Here is a 21,262-nt window from a genome sequence, read left to right as displayed (position 1 = left end):
CATGAGGGACTGGTTTGAACTGAAGTGCCCAGTCCTGGAACTGGACCAGGGTCCAGTCCCTGGATCTCTGACTACACTGACGTGGGACCCCCCCCCCCCCACCCCGTTCTAGCAGCTGAATTCCAGGATAGGCATAGGGATACTCTAGCAGATACTCCAGCAAGACCATTATATTCAGCACTGCACACCATGGAAAGACGCGTCTCACCTTCAGTTTGTGCAGGGTCAGGTTGCCAAGGCGGCAGTAAACCTTGGAATAGTACATGGCCTCTTCCGCACACTGCAGCACTGGAGAGCACAGGGCAAGTGTCTTCAGATAGCAGTCCTCTGCCATCTCATACATCTGCAGGAAATAGTACACCGTAGCCAGGCGGTGAAATGCAACCAGCTCTTGCAACTGATCTCCTGGAAAAAGATATAATGATACTGCAGCCAGCTATATATCATTCCCATTCCTGGACAACTAAGCATGGAGCCCACAGACCCTGAGGAATTCTGGAATGGGTGTGCTTCACAGTCAGGGGAAGCGTGGACATCTGTGAATGAGGGGATGGGTGAGAATGGACATGAAGATGGTCCAGTGGAGACATAGGGTCCTGTGGCACCTTTAAGACTAACAGAAGTATTGGGAGCATAAGCTTTCGTGGGTAAGAACCTCACTTCTTCAGACTTGCATCTGAAGAAGTGAGGTTCTTACCCCCGAAAGCTTATGCTCCCAATACTTCTGTTAGTCTTAAAGGTGCCACAGGACCCTCTGTTACTTTTTACAGATTCAGACTAACACGGCTACCCCTCTGATACAGTGGAGACATGGCCATCAACAGGATCATTGTCACCATCGGCATAGGTTAACAGGGGATTACTGCCTCTGTGTATATAATTCAATATATAATTCTCTGGGTATGCACGGGCTCTTTCAACACAGGCTGCAGCTAAGAGCTATATATTGGCATTGGCAGAAGCAATTCTTGCCCAGGTAAGCTACTTCCATGCAGGGTGGTGAGGAGTCCCATTGGGGAAAGAAGAACCAGGGCAGTGAGGTATCATCCCATTACAACCACCCTGAATATCCCAAGCTCTGGGAAAACAACGGTCTTCCCCACGATAGTGCGGGAGAGCCGGGCACTCCATGAGACCCAGCCATGTGCTTAAAGAAGACTTTACCCGAGACAGTAAAAGACCATCCAGAGCCTTCATTAAACTAGGAGCTTACCTTCCTGGCCAATACATTCAGACAGACTTTTCTCTCTTCCCCCCCACCCACTCACTCTGGAAAAGACATGGGGACAGGCAACTCCGTCTGATGCCTGGGGACCAAACCACTCACCTATGCTGCTGCTGAGCCTGGCTGCCAGCGTGGCAAATTCTAGGGCCTTCTCGTAGCCCTGCAGCCCAATGTGCAGCTCTGCCAGCTTATTCAACAGCCGCAGCTCTGTCCTGGTGGCCTTCAGTTTCCTGGCCAAAGGCACAGCACCTCCCTGGGGAGAGAGGGGACAATAGCCCATAGACATCTTGGACAGTTCCAGTTCAAACCCTGCACTGCACAGAGTAGCCCCAAGGTGCCAGCTAGAGAGGAAGGATGGTGCAGGGATCAGGGCATGAACCTTGGACTATAGAAAGCCAGGTTCATTTCCCTGCTCTGCCACAGAGACCCGGTGTGACCTGGGCAAGTTGCTAAGTCTCTCTGCCTCAGCCCTTACGCACAGGAGTTAATAACACTTGCCTACCTCTCAGGGGAAAGCCCTTGCAGACGCTACAGTAGCAGGAGCTGTGTAATAACCATAAATGGCTTCTGCCCTCAGCCCAACATACTTGGCATGTTCTGTCCTTGGCTGTTTGCCCTGCCATGAAGCATCCCTACAGCCCACGCACTTTCCACCAGCCGGTGCCCTGCAAGCCTCAGAACTCAGTTCTCCTGGGTACATTGTAATTCTGTGTAAAGACAACCACAGTTTCTCGGTATATCCTGTGAGTTTCCAGGGAAGCAGCAGCTCAGGCTTCCTAGGAAACCCTGTCCCGTCTTGCAGCTGAGCTCTTACTGAGGCAGAGGTGTCTGGGCTTCAGAGCCAGGTTACCTGATGCATTGTGCCTCTGGCCATGCCCAGCAGGGTGCAATGGCCGTCTTTGCTCTCTCATGCTCGGACACATCCCACCTCCCCACCAACATCTTCCCCTTTCAGCTTCTAATAATAATAATAATTAATGGAGATATCCCATCTCCTAGAACTGGAAGGGACCTTGAAAGGTCATCAAGTCCAGCCCCCTGCCTTCACTAGCAGGACCAAGTACTGATTTTGCCCCAGATCCCCAAGTGGCCCCCTCAAGGACTGAGCTCACAACCCTAGGTTTAGCAGGCCAATGCTCAAACCACTGAGCTATCCCTCGCCTTCTCTGTTGCCCTTTCTGAATGACTTCACCAAACATGCCGCTCCATTGGAGATCTCGCTGTGGCCATTTGCACAGCAGGGTCACACTGATGCCAATGCTTTGTGGGGTAGGTACCCTGTAATATTCCACTGCTTGGTGCCTGTTTCGGTTGCCATTGAAAAAGATATCCCCAGCCTCTTCATACAGGTCCATGGCCAAGAACAACTCCCCTGGTTTCAGAGCAGTCTGTATGGCTGCCTGGAAGGAGAAGGACTCAGGGTGAGAGCCTGAAAGAGAGAGCCTGTGAGAGCACCACATTCACACTCTGCGTGATTTTTTCACTATAACAATAAGAAGTCTTCAGAGCTGAGTATATGCATAATTTGCATTTTCAGTTGCAGCAGCTATGCATGCAATTAGGAGACCAACCGGTCATTTGCATTTGGATGCACAGTTACTGCTATGCATGCACAGCTAGCATATGTAAGTGACATGCGTGCAGTTTTGACATTAGAACCGGAACATAAATTGCCATGCAGCGGTGATGTGCCAGACAGACATCCCTGGAAACCAAAGACATCTGAGTATTATTCCTCGGAAATGGAACAGTGCAGCCAGTAACTGGGCAAGCTTTCCCCAGATGCTGCCCTGCCGCTGGGCTTCAGCCATGACTTGGTGGAACTACCTTGAAGGGTGCTGAGGGAATCAAAATCTAGAGGGGAAAGACCAGCTAAGCCAAATGTATGGCTGGAGAGAGCGCGTGTAGGTGTCTGGGCTACATTGACATCAGTGGGGCAGCACCCACTTGCTTCAATGATGAATTTGGCTACAGGGTCCTATTTAGGCCATCTCCTAGCCAGTGCAGGATTGCTCCTTATTGTATGTTTAATATTATAAATAAGCTTCTCTCAGACTGGGAGAGCTGCACAGTTGGGAATTGCTGCCTGATATTCAGCCTATACTTCCCCTTCCTTAATGAGAGGTGACTCTCCACTGCTCATTAAACCCGTGGCCTCCCTGCTGAAACCACCAGCCAGGGCATGAATTATTACCATTGATGATGGTGCCATTGATCTGCCTGCTGTGAACACTTGACCATCAGAAAGTAGGCTGAGGCCACCCATTCATTACACACAGGTCAATGAGCAGCCATCTGATACTGACAACTTCCAGTCACTATTGTCTAGGTTTAGATTCATGCTGGTGACATAAAGGTGAATGTCTCTCTCCTCTGTTACTAGCACTAAGCCCCGTGCCAGCCAGTCCCACCAGTTTAAAGGGTTTCTGATGCTGTGCATCCAGGCTGTTGCTTTACTGCACATCCTAGCAGCAGATCACACCATTAGCAACCCTCTGCTCTGCTTAGTCTGGGGCTGATGGGAGGAGCACCATCTTTAAAGGAGATTGCTTCCCACAATCAATGTTTCCACCAGAGATTATGGGCTGTTTTTCCCCTTTACTATTCAAATGCTAGAATCATAGAAATTAGAGATGGACAGAACCTACTAGATCATGCTGTCCAGTCCACCCCGTTGGCAAGATAGAGTTATTCCCTAGTCTACGTGGTCTAACGCTTTGTCCTGCCTATTCTTAATCCTAAACAATGGGGCTTCCACCACTTCCCTTCGGATATTGCTCTTTAGTCTATATGGCTTTCAATGGGATTTGGGCACCTAACCCGACAATCCCTCTGAAAATCCCAGTTTCTATTCTCACATGCTGAATCCAATGCCTTTCACTCAGGAGGTCACCAAACCCCAGTGGTTGGAGGGAGAGGCTGTGCATGTAATAACTGCTATTCCATACACACCAGTGTGGTCACTTCTCCTTCAGTTGGTGGTTTGCCAGTTAACAGTGAGGTAGGGTGACCAGACAGCAAGTGTGAAAAATCGGGACAGGGGGTGGGTGGTAATAGGTTCCTATAGAACAGGGGTTGGCAACCTTTCAGAAGTGGTGTGCTGAGTCTTCATTTATTCACTCTAATTTAAGGTTTCACGTGCCAGGAATACATTTTAACGTTTTTAGAAGGTCTCTTTCTATAAGTCTATAATATAGAACTAAACTATTGGTGTATGTAAAGTAAATAAGGTTTTTAAAATGTTTAAGAAGCTTCATTTAAAATTAAATGAAAATGCAGAGCCCCCCGGACCGGTGGCCAGGACAGGGGCAGTGTGAGTGCCACTGAAAATCAGCTCACGTGCCGCCTTCGGCACGCGTGCCATTGGTTGCCTACCCCTGCTATAGAAGAAAATGCCTCCAATATCGGGACTGTCCCTATAAAATAGGGACATCTGGTCACCCTACAGTGAGGGGACCCTCTGCATGGTTGTGATCTTCTTGCCAAAGACACTCCTAGCAAATGGATGGCTGGATGATAGGTAGCCATGCCTATAGATTAATAGCAAAGAGCTGCCATGGCAAACGCTTCCAGCCACCCACACCCTACCTGGAAGTACATTTCCACCAGCTCATCCTCTTGCAGGAGATAATAGAGCCTCCCAGCCTGCAGCCAGGCCTGAGCCGCTTTGGCTGTCTCCCCCAGGTCAATGAAGATCCTTAAGCTCTGTTTGGTGCAGTCCAGAGACCATCTCAGGGACCTGTAGGGTTAACAAGTAATCAGTCATTACAGAGAAACCGTAAAACCGCAGCTTGGCAAAACATCCTGCATTCCTTCCCCCTTTGTCACAGCCCCATGTGGACCACCTTCCTTTCGGCCCCCTTGCACTAATCCCAAAGGTTACTCCTGTGCAGAGCAAATCACTGCTGCATGCAGTGGCATAGTCCAACTACACGAGCCATGAGCACTTACACACATCAGCCCTGCAGTCAGCAACATTTGGTTCCCCAAACACATCTCTCTCCCATTCACTCCAGCTAAAGGGGAACTTCCACTAGCACCATACCAGGGCTAAGCTCCTCTTTCCAGGCCACTAGGGGGCAAACTGACAAGCACTTGAGCGTGTCATTTTTCATCCAGCAGGGGGCAGTGGCATGCAGGCATACCAGCACAGTATGGCAGCTCTGCCTCTTGGGGCTCCAAGACTTCAGCTGTCCTTTTAGTTCAGGGAGGGAACGGTTCACAGGACAGGTGTCTGCTTCCTACATTCCTTCCCCCTCAGCTCACTGTGACCTCGCATGGGCAAGTTAATATCCAAATTACTGCATGACCACATGCCTGGCCAATTAAATGTTGCACAGAGATTGGTGCTAACTCAGTGATACATGTTTGCCTTTAAAAAGCGAAATACTACAGTTGTCTGTCAAACTCTACACACCTCTCTGTCCCCTCTGGCCTCATCTGTTCAAGAGATAAAGAGGTGACTTGATTACAGAGTAGAATACCTTCCTGGAGAGAAAACAGTGGGTATTAAAGGGCTCTTTAATCTAGTGGATTAAACAACAAGAACCAATGTCTGGAAGCTGAAATCAGACCAATTCAAATTAGAAATAAGGTGCTAATTTTGAACAGGGAGAGTAATTCATCATTGGAACAAACTACCAAGGGAAGTGGTGGATTCTCCATTGCTTGATGTCTTCAAACGAAGACTGGATGTCTTTCTGGAAACTCTGTTTTAATCAACGCCAAGTTATTGGGCTCAATCGAGGGGTAATGGTGAAATTCTCTGGCCTGTGATACACAGGAGATCAGACGGGCCCTGATCTAATGGTCCTTGACAGCCTTCAAATCTATGCCTCAAGAAATAGAACCCCTGCAGAGTCACCCAAGGAACAAGTATTTGATAATGGGCTCTTTGATCTAGCAGACTAAGTTTTAGCGCAATCTTGACAGATTCTTACTGGAAATAAGGTGTACATTTTTAACCACTAGGGTCATTAACCACTGGAACAACTTACCAAGGGTTGTGGTGGGTTCTCCATCAATGGTAATTTTTTAATCAACATTGGATGTTTCTCCTAAGAAATATGCTGTTGTTCATCAGGAACGATTTGGGGGAAGTTCTCTGGCCTGTGTTATACAGGAGGTCAGACTAACTGATCACAATAGGCTCTTCTGGCCTAGGAATCTATTAATCTGTCTGTGCATGAGGGGCACTGGAAGCAAGGTATTTCCCCTAGGAGGTGTTTCCCCCTAGAATTTGGACCCTCAGTTGATCTGATAGAGCTCTGACCCTATTGATCTCTGTGGCACCATGCAAGACCCATCAGATTTTTGCTGAACGGTATTTAGAGTGTCAGAGGCTGAATTCCTACTGTGGTTAGGGACAGCGACTAAGTTCTAAAAAAGAAGTGCTGGAACATACTCCCAGTACTTCTGGTACTATCACTCAGTAATGGAAGTACTGGAGCACCAAAAAAAAAAAAAAAAAAAAAAAACAGTGCCAGAACAGCGTTCTGGAGTGTCCAGCACAACTCGAGCCCCTGGTTAGGGAACCCCTTTCGGTTGACATTAAGCCAAATTCCTCTCTAGCATGAGTCCACTGGAGTCAGCAGAGTTACAGAAGGGGTGGATCTGACCCAGAGCCAGTTCAGTTGGTTATAACTCACCTGTTTGTACTAAGCTCTCTTTATTGCATAAGATGCTCCTATCACAGCCTCTTAAGGAGATGCTTATTAAAATTTTCACTCTGTATCCTGTGTGCCAGGTCAGAGCAAGGCTGCCAGCTCTTAATACCTCAGGCAGTATGCAAGAGATAAGGCACTGTGTGCATTTCCATGTGCTTCAAATATCAGGAACCACTACCTGTTTTAAATCCTATTGCATAATGGTCACCATTAAAATTTCAACATTTGCCAAGTTACCATATAGTTGTATCTGTAATTAAATCATTTCCCCCTTTACTTACAATATGAGATATCGGCAGAGATGGTGTAGTAAAAGCTGGCAAATGTTTCCTTTTCCATTACTTTTGCTGATAGAGTGTGAGGCACAGTAAATGCTATGACACACATATAATTGCTCCTTCTTCTGGCCCACTGGAGACCCTGCCCTGTACATCTGAGAGGAAGCAGTTGGTCTTAAGCAGAGACTCCCAACCAGCAACCTCTGAAATGGGTATGGCCATGGGACTGACTTACTTGGGTATGTCTAGAGTCTGGTAGAGCCGGCTGAGGGTCTGCAGGACTTTCCCTTCTATCTCTCTGTCCCGAAGCTGCTGTGCCAGGGATACCCAGTGCTCATGGTAGGTAATGCAGGCCCCAAGATTTGGGGATACTTTGCTGTAGAAATGGCAGAGGGACTCAGTGATATGAAGCTGACCTGTATGGTATGGGGAGGGGGTACGATTAAATGGGGTACATTAGAGATCTAAGAAGATGCAGCAGAAAGGCATGTACCTTCTCTGTATACCCTCCTCCTCCCCCAACAAAACCCTAATTAATACACTCACTCTTCACATTGTGTGACTTCAGGGCAAACACCAGTGCCAGCTCATAACAGAGTTTGCTGTCTTCTATCCTGTGCCTGCTCACCATGGCCTGTGCCAGCCACAGCAGGACCTGCACCAGCTCTATCTCTGAATCTTCCCCACCCTGGAGTTCAATGTACAGTCGAACAGACTGGAGGAAGTAGCTCTCTGCCAGCTGGGTCGCCCTGCACGAGAGAGTCAGGTGTCCAAGGTTGGCCAGCGCAATAGCCTGGTTCCGCCTGTTGCCAGTCTCCTTGGCTTTGTTTAAGGCCCATAGGTAATTCTCTGCTGCCTTCTTCACCTGTCCTTCTTCTTTGAGGGCGATGGCCAGGAGGTTGTGAACTGCCCCATCCTGAGTAACACTGTCTGTCTCGCGCAGAGAATGCAGGAGCCGCAACATGATCTCCCTAGACTTAGCCGGCTGGCTGGCCAGAACATACATCCACCCCAAGCAGAGGGAAGATTCGAAGGCCTCTTCCTCACTCATCAGTCTGCCAAGGGCTACAGCTCTGGCCGAGTAATAAAGTGCTCCATCTAACATGCCATGCTGGAGGTACATTTTGGACAAGACAGAACACAAGGTCTTCTGCATGGACACAGCTCCACTCTCATGGGAGAAGTTCAATGCATGCCTGAGATATAGGCAAGCAATTGCTGGGATGCTGCTCCTGCCCAACTGGCTTCCCAAGAGCTTGGAGATATTTTGGAGGACTAAGCCAGTTCTCCATATGGGTGTCGGTGCCCCCTTTATGCCACTGGGAACAAACAGCCTGGTGGAAGCCAACGTGATGTACGGCAAGTACTTCTTGTCATAGAGGTAGCTCAGGATAGGGGTGGTGTCCAAGCATGTGGCACTGGAGTCCTGGCTGGAGAAGCAGGTAGAGAGGAACTGAAGGCGCTCCACAAAGGGCAGGACCTCGTCATATTTGCCCAACTGCAGGAAAAGCTTGACAACAAGAAAGCAGGCCCGGGCCTCCAAGGGGGCATTGCCCACGACGATGGCTTCCCTCAGGACGTACTTCACAACCTCCAACTCGTTCTCGGAGCTGAAGAGGTGTCCAGGCAAGCAGGTCAGCAAGGCCACCGCTTTCCCCAGCATGGAGGAGAACTTGTGCCTCATCTTCTGCTTCAGGTAGATGGCAGCAAGGTTCACATGCAGTGCAGCCAGTAGGGGCAGGTCATCAAACCCCTTGTCCATGACACTCATGGCTTCTTCAAAATAAACCCGGGCCTGGGAGAACTTTACCCTCTTGATGCACATTCTGCCCAGAAGGAAACAGAGCCTGGTATGAGCCCAGCCTAGGTGAGTCCTCTTGGCACAGTTTCTGGAGGTTTCAAGGTACAAGACCAGTTTGTCCTCATCGGAGAAGCCATAAAAAGTGGAGCGGAGGAAGGAAAAGGAGAGGTCATAGAAGCTTTGGAAAGGGGCCACATAGCACCCTTGGTTAAGGAAGGTCAGTATGGGGTCAAAGACTTCAGAGTCCTCCATGTGCCCAGCGTTCAGGTCAATAAAGAACTTGGGGTCATCGAGGTCATCTGGCTCCCGCAGAAGAAATTCTTCCAGGGCAGTAGGGGGTGCTTCGCCCTCCGGGCTAGACTGCTCTGAGTCACTAGGTGTGGACAGGCCGTTTGCAGCAGCTTCCCCAAAGGTCTTGAACAGCTGGACATCCTTACACCCCTGGAGAGCAGCCTCTGAAAGGGACATATAGACCACAGAGAAATGTTTCCCCACATGGAGATTCCTCCTCCAAATCCCGCGGAACAGAGTACATCTCCCCATTCACATGTACTCACCAGATGGCCCTCCTGGGCATGTGGCTGTGGGTTCGAAACCAGCTACACGGCCAACAGAAATAAAACATGGTCAGTGCTAGCAGCCAGAGGCAAGTGCTGTAACTGCAAAACCTGTCCTGGCAGGGTTCCGCTGCCCTCTCTCCAGGATGCTGAATCTCGGCTAAACTATGGTGTTCTGACTCAATGGAGTGGATTTATTTCTATATTCATACTCCATATTCAGCTAGAATTTCAATTCCCTGCCCCACATCCTGAAGGGCTGGGATCAAAGCAAGAACATGGAGAACAGTTCCCAAATGCTGGACCGTAGCAGGGGTTTTTTGATTGGGTATTGGCAACATCACACCCACACAAGAAACGAGAGGGTCTCATCTTTTGTGGCTCAAGATCTTATCAATGCCATCTCTCCCTGATACTGAGGCACTCCAGGGAGCAAATTGCTAGTGGAGGGGGCAGGGGCTAATGTACTTTCTGGGGATCAAGCCTGTCTTCACTCTCATTATGTGTGCAACACCCTCACCCCTAGAGGCTTGCTATTAGGGGACACACATGCTCTGCCTTTCACACTCCTTTTCGCATACTCTGGACATGGCAGGTGATGCATTTAAGGGTAATTGCCTTGTGTGTGCAGAAAAGTGTCCTTTAAAGCACAAAGCTAGAAGGCAAGAGAGTTTATAATGCTGCAGCTCTCTTGCCTCCCATCTGAAGTGCTTTACAGACATTAATGGATTAAACCTCCCAAACCATGGTAGAGCTAAATATTCTTATCCCCATTTTTTAGATGGGGGAATTGAGGCTGCAAGGTTAGGTATCTTGCCAAAAGATCACCCAACAAGCATTGGGAATAGAACCTGGGAATCCTGGCTCCCAGCCCCCTGCTCTAGCAAGATGTCACTTCTGTTCACTTTAGCCATTTAACCATCTCAGAATCCCACCGCAAGCCCAGACATGCTGGGCTAGAGAGCAGAAGTGGGGGCATCTCTGCTCACACACATTGTGTTTCCCACTTGACAAGAAAATCCTTTGAATTCTTTTTGCCTCTCAACATTAAGTCCTTTTGAAAGGGCTTCAGTAATTCGTCCAATCCTGGCAAGCTAGGCCCATCTCCAGAAGGAGCTGCCTCAAACCACGAGAAGGTCATTTACTATGGGCTACGGTGCAGCATTAGCACCTACACGCAGGTTACCCAAGGCCGGGACCAGTTAAGTGCAGCAACCTCTACTGGTGAGTTACAGTTTAGGGCTAGGATGACCCTGCCTGAACCAGTCCTGGAATCAGATGAGGGAAGCACTCTCACAAGTTACAGGTTGTGTTAGCAAGGCCCAGCTCTCATAGGTCCTGAAGCAGGTAGGTCTGGATGGAGACCTCCCTATAACTTCTAGGATTTGACCAAGACACGGCCCCTCCTGCACGCACTTAGCACCTTATTTCCCCCTTGAAAGTCTGAATGTGGGTATAAGACAGGGAGCTTGCCAGAGACTGCCAGATTGGCCCCCGTGTAAGGAGAGACAGGGCTGCAGCACCAAGGAGGCATCTGGGGGCACTCACCAAGCCTGTACACAGAGGTGATGTCTGTGCGGGCCAGGTCCTCGAGAAGGCCGGCGTAGTGCTGCTCGCTGCCATTGCCCAGGAGGAGGAGAAGGGAGGATTTCTCTTCTTCACTTAGAAACACTGAACACTTTCCCCTGTGTTTGGGGCACAAAGCAGTGGGAATTAGCCAGTGCAGGTCTCCTATGCCACCCGCTTCTAATCCCCCCACCCCCCGCCACAGCTCTACCACAGGGCAGAGACAGGGCTCACAACCCCTCCACCACCATCAGAGCTCTGTCATGGCTGGATACAGGAGCCCAGTTCCCCTCCCCCATCAGAGCGCTGCCATGGGAACACAACGGGGCTCTCAGCCTTGCTTGCCTCCCATCCCTAGGCAAATCCTGCCGGTGGAGCTTGTCCTGGAGCTGAGGCAGGGCTGCCAAGCCCACCTCCAGCAGTGCTCCACCACAAACTGGTGGCAGGGAGCCCTGGTCCTGAGCAGCATCCAGGAGAATAGGCCAGGCTCTGAATAACCCCACCTTACTGCACCACGTCCCAGGTGAAGGCCAAGCAGCTGGAGTGGAGGTAGGGAATGCCAGTCTGGCTACGCAGCAGGACTGGGCTCACGGAAGGAGATGGGCTCCCTCTGCCCTGCCCACATCCAGGAGTGCTGTGCTGGGGTGCATAGGCAGACTCCTCCCAACCCCCAACACATACCCAGGGTGAGGGGCAAAAAGCCTTATAGAGGAAAGAAAGCTCCACTGTAAGAATGCTTTCACCAGCCAGGAGCGAGAACAGAAGCAAAGGGAAGGATCTGATTTTTAACAGGAGCGTGGCCCTTTACAGAGGAAGGAAAATCTGCCCTAAGTGAGACGAGAACCTCTGCAGAATATAAGCGATCAGCAGGCCTGGAGCGTACACCTACACTGGAGGTGTAATTTCCAGCTCAGGTGGAGGTCCGTGCACTTGCTTTGACTGAGCTAGCATGCTAGAAACGGTAGTGGAGGTGTGGCAGGAGGGGCTAGCCACCCGCAAAGGTACCTGGGATCTCAGACAGGACAACAATGGCACCCCCTTGGCTGCACGACTGAACACAGCTGCAGAAGCCCAAGGCTATGTTTGTGCAATCTCCCTCTCTCATGTACGGGGCAACTAGGGGTATTAGGCACAGGCGTCAGACCCAGTCAGGCCAATGGGGCTGCATGTGGAGGACAAATTCTCTGCCCGAGGCTTGCAGTTTGGGGGGGGACAACACCTCCCCCTGCCCTCTCCCCAATCTACACCCATGGTATGAGGCACTCCATTTAGCACTTTTATGTGTGTTTTTAATAGGGCTTTTATTATTTGCCTCCGGGAGCCACTTCTGGAGTAGAAAAAAACATGCGGTCTGGCTTCCTCACAGGACTTCCACCAACTAGGCAAAGAAAGCCACAAGGAGTCAAGATCTTGAGTTATCCCACCCCCAGAAATGGCTACCTGAGGCATCGGAAACCCTGTGAAAAACAGACCCAAATGCTAATTCTATGAACCTGCAGCCCCTGTAGCGGTATCTCTAGTTGGGGCCTACATCCGACAGAGCCCACTGCCAAGGGCTGTACGGGGTAAGGGGGTTGCTGCCTGCCTCATCTGGTGGCTCTTGCCTTTTCCTTTTGATGGTGTTGGCGCGGGTGTTTACTGTCACTCAGCATGGAGCTGTGACAGAGTGGCTGCATTCTCCTGGAGAAAAGAACTCTCTTGAGTGCTCTCTTCTGCCTCCTTCGGGGCTCATTGTGTATCGCCATAAGAGGAACCTGCAGCCTCTTTGACAATGCTACCTGGCCAATAAACATTTACAACTGATACTGAAAGGGTGGAAAGGAGCCAATTGTTGTGTGACACTAAAATGAGGAGGAGGAGCAGCACACAAGTGTAACTATAAAACAAACCAGAGCCTAGAATAGTACCTGTTCTTAGCAGGCACGAACAGCCAGTCTGAGAACTACCTGAGACGGGAAAAGTGACAGCTGACATACCTTGCCACATTTCAAGTGGCTAATGTGGAATGCAGCACCACTCAGGTTTGGCTTGTCTGCCCCTCGGGAGGTGGAAGGGCAGCTGGGCGGCGCTGTGACCCCGTGCACCAGGCTGCAACACCACTCGGTTTGGAGTCCTCTCAAACAGGGTTACCGGGTCCCTTTCCCCCTCTCCCCCCCCCCCCCCCCACAGGGTGGTCCTGAATGTGGGAAATGTTCCCTTCAACTGGGACCAGGGCCTTGAGGGGGCTCAAAGCAGGACAGTCCCATGACACCCAGGACTGTGAGGAGGTCCGAGCTAAGTCTGTTCTAAGTAGAGACTCCTTCAGGCTGTTTATTGTTTGGAGGGAGAACCTGGTTTCTGAGCACACCTGGGATGGAATCTAGACGTGGCCCCTGCAAGAAAACCTGGATTTCTGCACATACCTGGAATGGCTCTAAGTCAGCCCTTCCCTCCCTCCCTCCTTCCCCAGGAGTTTGTCTGGAATGTAGCAACATACTTACAGAGGTTCACAAGTCTCTGCCGCTATGTGTTTGCTCTGGACAAAGCCAATGGTCCCACTGCTTGTGGATTTCCCCACAAACCACTGCAGTCCTGGTATAAGAAAACCAACAACCTCTATGCTGTCTCCCTTGGAGAAACTCAGTTCATCCCATCCTCTCCCTCTGTGATCCTCTGTGGCCGTGCACCGCCCCTTGCCTGAGAAACAAAGGGAAACAATCTGATTTCAGTGGGTTGGCCCAATTGCTAAGCATATTTGGACCTTCCCTCGTTGGAAGTGGGGTGGCCAATAAGAGATCATGCTTATGCAGTGGATGAAAACAAGATCCCGTTGTCCCTGATTGATTTGCTCCTCTTTGTGGTTTCTGCGAGGGTGCCTGTGATATCAGGGAGAGGGAGGATTAAGCAATAAAAGCAGATCAGACGCCTGATGGACAAAGACCAAAATCCTTGCAGATAACCCCAATAATGAAGATTGGCGGGGGAAATTAAATGCATGGTGCTCTGCATCATACTGCTCACAGTAGAACTGACTCTGCATAGAACAGAGTTTGCCAGAGATGTGTGTGAATGTTTCATGGTCTGACTTGCAGGTAGGCATGTACTTGCACCCAGTTATGTGTCTAATTTGTATATGCAGTTACCAGAGGAGGCAAATGCCCAGAACTGACTGTGTGCAAACGCACTCACTCAGTTGCTGTATGGTGTTGCAGGGATTGTAGGCACAAGTTTGGTGTGCTCTGGCGTATGTACTTCTGTGTTTCTAATTGTTTAAAATTCAGGCCCTACAGGACCAATTGAAACAGAGGCACTAGAGAGAAAAGAGAATAAAAGAAAGGTGGAAAAGGGGGGAAAGAATATAAGAGGATGTTGCAGGCTGTTGGCAGCTCTTTCTGCCGTAGGCTGTTAAGGTCAGCCTTTCAAAGCACATACTGTCTCAAGGTCCCATGCAGAATACTGGAGAACCTGAAGATGCTGTTTTTCTCTCCTCCGTTGCTTCTTGTAACTCAAGTGTCACTCTTGGAGCAAGAGAGATGTGCCTTGTGCATCTGTGGGAGAGGCCCTTCCATAGCTGAACCCAGCGTTGTAAGGGCCATGTTGGCCTCATGTTGGAAAGATTGCGTTATTAAAAAGGTGTACACACCAATTGGCTGAGAGGTTGACCCGCTGATCTCCTTGGAGATGCCGCAGTTCATTGGATTGTTCTTCAGAAACCACCTAAACAGCGGAAACCCTGGGTAAACACATCAGTTCTCTCTGAGAATGGTTCACTTGATAAATGTTAGTGTTCTCAGGCCACCAGCCACATTGTCAAGGAGAAGGTCAGATGGGTACCAAAAGTGCTCTGGGACCCTTAGGTAGCAGGAGCTCACATGGCACATGTCCAGTGCTGCCAGTCCACTAACCCTGGGCATGCCATATTGCTAGGGGTAGTATGTAAGAAGCGCAGGTACAGGCATCTGAGTGATCCTTGTGTAGCACATAAAATGCCACCCACTTAAAAGCATGATGAATTTCACAGGCTGTGGAGGGGAGTTTCATTGAGCAAGTAAAATGGTTGCTGAGAATGATGCCCATGTCACGACAGCTTAGCCAGGTATCTGTCATGAGGGACCATAATATTAACAGTAATTCCTCAACAGCCAGCCACTGGGGCAGCCTTCAACTTCAGCCAACTTTACTTAAACCTTGGGCTGTGCTTTTCCTCCCAGTTACACCAGCATAAATCAAGAGTAAGTCCACTGAAGTCAAAGGGCCAACATCAGTATAAAAGCAGAGTGAGACCAGAATTAAACCCTTGATCTTACAAATATGCTGAAATTCTAGACCACTACTGTTCAGGCACAAAGGGCTGCCCATCACTCTCAGCGATAAGAGTACTCCCGTACCCTGGATTTGGTGCTGCCCTGGCAATAGGGACCCTGAATGTGCCATGATCAGGAACAAACATTGGGTGGGCAGCACGGCCCCTTGGGTAGAACATCACGGCCAGTGTACTTACTGGTAAAATGGGTGGGACAGTGGCTCTACGGCTGTCACAGCCACCAGGCCTCGCTGACCTGTCGATAAGGACATCCCTTCCCATTTCGATTCTTTCCCAATGTCCTTCACGTGGACTAGCTCGTTCTCATGGAGCTTTAAGCTTTCCTCTCCCCGCTCCATGGGTTGAAGCACATTGAGCACTGCTCTGGAAAAGAAGTGACCTGCAAACAGAAGTAGGGAAGCAATTAGCAGTGTTCCTTATATACCCACGCGATCTGGAACCCAGAATGGCTCTGCACCCTCTAAACCACAATCCTGCTGGGATGCATGTCCCCATATGGGCAGTTGCTTCTCACCTTCCTGGAGTAGCAGACCCAGGTACATGGTGGCCAAGTGATCTTCATCTACAGTAATTCTGATCTCAGTATCCTCCACCAAAGAACAGTTCAGCCAGTACCCATGGTCAAAGAGAAGATGCTCCAAACAGCAAGCCACATAGCCTTATAAACCGAAGAAAGAACAGTCTAAACACACTCCTTTTCCATATACTCCTAGTCTGTAAAAGGACAAAGTCCCATTTCTGCCATCCATCAGAGCAGCTGTTTGCCATCAGTGCAGCAACAGCCGCTTTGGTGATGATATTGTCCATCCTTATCAGTGATTCCCAGTTCCATTGTATGCAATGAAGGGGTTAGCCGATATGGACTCAGTGTCTCTTGCACTTAGGGTGACCAAATGAGAGGAAGAAAATATCGGGACACCGGGGGGGGGAGGGAGCAAAAAAACAACAACAACCAAGTGCTGCTGGTGGAGCAAAAAAAAAAAAAAAAATGCAGGCGGAGCAAAATATTAGGACATCTGGTCACCCTAGCTGGGTACCATGCTACATACTTCTCCTACACCATCCTTGTTCATTAAGCTTTCCACCCTGTTAGCCAATGGCATCCCTGGCATGGCTTAATGCCTACTCACAGGCTTTCTGTGGCATGGGGCAGTTGAGGATCTGATTCAACCTCCGCACTTAGTGACTACCCCCTCTCCCTAGCTTGGTGTGATGAGTGTCAAAGCCTAAATACCTAAATACCTACCTAAAGCCAAATATGTGGAAAACTTCCAGATTTCTTCTATGGTCTTGAAGGTGAGGAGGAACTGATCCTTCTGGGCCCGGATACAGACCAGCCTGGCTGACAGCTCCTACAGAGAGAAGATAGGACAAGGATGTGAGAAGGCCCTGGGGTTCAGCTGGAACTTCTGCCCTGGCAGCCATGCTATGAGGGAAGGACAAAAGGGGTGACCATGGTACATTTCACGTTTGCTAATAACAGAAGGGCCTAGAACTGTGATTCAGAACCAGGATTCTGATGTGCTCCAATCTGGAGCTCTGGGACTCTGAGTTCATGGCCAGGGTTACAGGCAGGGCTTTGCTGCCTACTGGAGGCTGTGCCAGTTGGGTCCTTCCAAAAGGAAGGACTGAATTTCTTCAGTTTTTCCCTCCTTATCATCGCTGATGGTCTTTGATGCAGCAGACTGAGTGGGAGGGAATTAACTCTCTCCCCACAAAATCCTTTCCTAACCTTATTGCACATACCAGTGCACTTCTGCTTATGAAATGCAGATATCTGTATTGTTCAATGGGGGTGGGAGGGCAGTGTTTAATCAAGACAGAGGTACCTCCCAAACTACTGCTCAGCTGGATTTAAGGGGTGTAAGAAATCCTTCCCTCCTGTGACTTGATCCAAGGGACCCTCTGATTCTGAGAGCTGTAGATCTGCCTCTTGAGGTAAAGAGACTTTCCCTTGTCACCAGCAGTTGTATTCATTTCTTCTTCCAGACCGCCAGCCTCTGAGCAGCTGAGACCACCAAAGAGATATCAGCAAAGAGCATGGTGGTACTACTATGAGACTTGAAGAACTGAGGCAGAAGGATAGACCAGGCCAATGAACATTAATACATAGCATCTTTTTAAATTTAGTCTTACAACATCCCGACATCTTCCGTGAACCTTGGCTGACACAAAATGAAAGGGACTTGCACTATCTCTAAAGTGGTTACCATCCATCTATCTGCATAGGCTAACGTTCAGTGGGGTTTTGGCCCCCAATTCCCTCAGACACCTTTGAAAACCTCACAACTCTTTGGCTGCCTCTAGCACCCACCACTCTCCTATCACCACCATGTGGTTCCCGTCCAGTCAAGGTGTATGTGAGCAGTTCCCCTTCCACCATCTCTTGCTCTTGCATGCACACACCTGGGACTCTCACCTTGAAAAGATCACAGACATCCTTGTCATCATTTTCCAGGGCCCACAGCTTCTTCCTTGCTGCCTCCTGCAGCTGGGAGTTGACACACTGAGAAGCGCGACTCTCAACAGAGAACACGAGCGCAATCTCTTTAAAATGAAACACGGCTGATTAAAGAAGAGCAACTGTTACATAAAGAAGAATAAAAAACAATAACCCAAGCACCAGCACCCCACCTGGCCATGTTGGGCACTGACCTCACCCTTAGACCGAACATTAGTCTAGTGGGGTTGGGTTAGAGGACAAGCCAGATGAGTTTGGAAGGCTCATCCTCATGGACTGTCATCCACGTGCAAAACCATCACATGACTGTGTGTTACAGTCTGACTGGCTGACTCTGCAGAGGACAGGCTCCAGGACTGGAACATCAGAGCACTGCAGCTCAGGACTGAGATGCATTGGCTTAGCTGTGTGGAATAGCAAAAGGTGCAGTTGCAGAGCTGCAGACTCTACAGTGAGGCTTGCTGTGTGGGAGAAGCTTGCACAATGCCTGCCTGCACTGGCTTTGCTCCATCTGCTGCTCTTAGTCTTTCACTTTTATGAACTTCCCTTAACCCTAATGGGGATTACCTACAGCCTGTAAGGGTGATTAGGCACTGTAAAGAAGGAGGAAGGTATTAAGGTACGGGACATGGCGACATCTGACCAGCCTAGCTGTGTCCTGCTATGACACCTGGCATTAAAGCCGCCTGGCACAGAGTTTGCTCCCCCATGCCCCACCCATGCCTCTGACCCTCAATTAGCTACATTGCTTAAATAACACAGGTCAGACCAATGCTCACCCCAAGTAGTTTCTCTGGATGCTAATATTAAAGAGTAAAAACTGGTGGGCTGGGAAGATCCATTTGGTCAGTGGGTCAGTCTTTGCTACATACTATCATTAGAAGCACTGACCATGGACAAGACAATATCTTACCAGTTGGAAATCCTTCCCCTACAGCCAATGACACGGACTCGGTCTCCAGAGGGCTCTCTGCTACCTGTGCAGGCTGATCGCCTGGACCCAGCTGCCTGGGGTTACCTAACAAGACATCACGGAGACAGAAGGGCGGTTGCCAGTTTTCACACAGGAGATACAGTAAATTCTACCTTACAAAACGCTCTTAAAACAAATGTAGGGGGTTACACACTGTCTCTTACACACCACTACCTCGATATAACGCTGTCCTCAGGAGCCAAAAAATTTTACCGCGTTATAGGTAAAACCGCGTTATATCGAACTTGCTTTGATCCACCGGAGTACGCAGCTCCGCCCCCCTGGAGCACTGCTTTACTGCGTTATATCAGAATTCGTGTGATATCGGGTCGCGTTATATCGGGGTAGAGGTGTATCACCCTGACTCACGAATGAAAGAGAGAGAGAGAAAGATTAGTGGGATTATTGTGTTCTTAACGACCCTCACCATGGAACACCCCTTAATGACGGTCTGGTTTTGCCCCAGTACAGGAGTAGTACTGAGCTGTGGTGTTTGCTTTCAAGTCAGACCCTGATCTGGGCAGTAACATGACCCTGTAAAAGCCACATCTTGGGGGATCCTGTAGTTCTTACTTTTCTTCAATGCAGGAGGTTCAGTAATTTGCATAATTCCTTTCTCATCATCTTGCCAGTCAAAATGAGATTTTCCTAACTGCTGGCTCAGGCCAGCATCTGAAAATCAAGCCTCATTCTTTCTGCTTCACACATCATCAACCATGGCCATAAAGATTCTGGAATTGGAACTTTAGCTGGCAATTACATTAATGATGCCTGAAGTGCATTAAAATCCAGCTTGCTCTTCCACAGCTGCATTGGCTCTGCAGGGATAACAGGATTAAAACCCAGTTTTTGTCAGTAAGCCGATATGACTTGTAAGAGGTCCGTGCACCAAGAGATGAGAGACTGTAACAATACAGCTGCTTTTGTAAGTCACTTTTCTGACCATAACTGTTCTCCAGTGTTCTTTTTATTTAGTCAGCTTTGCCAGTTTGTAAAATAAACTGCCATTTGCACATGAAATTATAAACCATATTTATAGTTAGCAGTAGAAAAGACAGCCCCAGGCTGCTCATTTAGTGAGTTTTGCTTACACGCAGAGGCCCCTATCTAAATGTCTATATTTCACTTTACATCTGAGGAACTCAAAGCACTTTACAAAGGAGTGCAAGTAGCACTATCCCTATTCCCCAGATGGGGAAACTGAGGCACAGGTGAAGTGACTTGCCCAATGCCAGGAAATAAGTCAGTGGCAGAGCCTGAAATAGACTCTAAGTCTCCTGACTCCTCTGTAATGCCCTATCTGCTAGACCACACTGCCTCAAAGACTAGGGCTTGACTAGTGTTCATTTCACAAGTCCCTCCCCCATGTCACTTTTTCTTTCCTTTCTCCACACTTAATGCTCTTATTGCTGTTATAACAAGGACAGCCTTATCTCTGACCCAGTGTGGCCAGTAGCCCTGCAGGAGGCTGACTGGCACCAATATTGCAGTGTCCATCTCACTGTGACCCAGTGGGATGTTCCCCTTTTCCAGTTTTCAGGTACCTGATGCCATGGTCTCCTCCGGGAAACATTTTTCTTGAGGCTCAGCTGTGTAGTTCTGCAGACTGGACCAAGTGGGCAGAAGTATGGCTGGGGTGGGAGAACAGGAATCCGGCTCTTCACCTGAAGAACACATGGTGCAGACAGAGCAGATCAGACACATAGTAGGGTATTCTTGGCCATGGGACCCCGCTGGAATGGTACCTCAACAAAAATGAAGGGCAGTGCTTCCAGAGTGTTGCATCTACTCACACTGCTGCTGCCGCGGGTTTCCCAAACAGCCCTGGCGGGACATTTGTCTCAGACGGGCTCAGCAGCGGAGCATGGACGACTGGGGGACAGGCTTGCCTCACCAGTGTTTATTTTTATTCCTGCTGCCTCGGAAAGGGAACTAGGAGCGCTTTGGTTACATGAATTGAAACTGGTTGTCGGGTTTCGTGGCAATTCCCGACAGTGACTCATTCACCCCCCTCTGCTGAGATTATATTTTGTAACGTCTAACAGCAGGTCTCCTGAGCAAATCCCAACCCCGGGCTGAACGCCTCCTCCAGCAACGGGTGCAAGAGAACAATGGGCCAGGTTTGTAACTCAGCTACCGCAGTGCAAATTCACAGGGATTCTGCTGCTGTGGACTCACTCCAGATTTACGCCAGAGTAGCTGACATCAGGATCTGGCCCTTTCTTTCTTTCCAGGAGAGAGAGAACCCAGCGATTCAGAGAAGTTACAGCCCGGGGGGAAACCATCCCTATTAGATCATCCAGCCAGTCTTCATGCCACCTCAGGACTCCTCCCTACAGTACATTCTCCAGCATGCTAGCTCTGCCAGATCAGGTCACCAGGCCTGACAGCACCAAGACAAAGGGGCCTGCCATGTGCATTCAGACTTAAAA

General features: G+C 49.4%; 1 protein-coding gene across 16 annotated transcripts in view; it reads right to left on the bottom strand.

Moving 5' to 3' along the window:
* The window catches only part of SH3TC2 (SH3 domain and tetratricopeptide repeats 2), a 30,847-nt gene that overhangs the window by 4,731 nt on the left and 4,854 nt on the right, over positions 1 to 21,262 (bottom strand). For 2 of the 16 annotated variants that reach the window (XM_024100209.3, XM_024100206.3), the window contains exons 2-17: positions 20,375 to 20,494; positions 18,771 to 18,875; positions 17,816 to 17,961; positions 16,643 to 16,748; positions 15,911 to 16,054; positions 15,574 to 15,775; positions 14,716 to 14,789; positions 13,574 to 13,769; positions 11,076 to 11,212; positions 9,528 to 9,569; positions 7,716 to 9,425; positions 7,405 to 7,585; positions 4,814 to 4,964; positions 2,503 to 2,625; positions 1,328 to 1,478; positions 209 to 405 (exon numbers count right to left, since the gene is read on the bottom strand). In XM_024100209.3, the coding sequence (XP_023955977.2) occupies positions 209 to 405; positions 1,328 to 1,478; positions 2,503 to 2,625; positions 4,814 to 4,964; positions 7,405 to 7,585; positions 7,716 to 9,425; positions 9,528 to 9,569; positions 11,076 to 11,212; positions 13,574 to 13,769; positions 14,716 to 14,789; positions 15,574 to 15,775; positions 15,911 to 16,054; positions 16,643 to 16,748; positions 17,816 to 17,961; positions 18,771 to 18,875; positions 20,375 to 20,384 (3,675 nt within the window). In that variant the 5' untranslated portion in view covers positions 20,385 to 20,494. The other 14 variants (XM_065554941.1, XM_024100207.3, XM_065554944.1 and 11 more) reach the window with 13 other exon arrangements.

Source organism: Chrysemys picta, chromosome 8, assembly GCF_011386835.1.
Source record: "Chrysemys picta bellii isolate R12L10 chromosome 8, ASM1138683v2, whole genome shotgun sequence".
NCBI classification, from domain to species: Eukaryota; Metazoa; Chordata; order Testudines; family Emydidae; genus Chrysemys; species Chrysemys picta.
The sequence above is the reverse complement of the archived record's forward strand: the minus strand, read 5'-3'. Positions and strand labels throughout refer to the sequence as shown.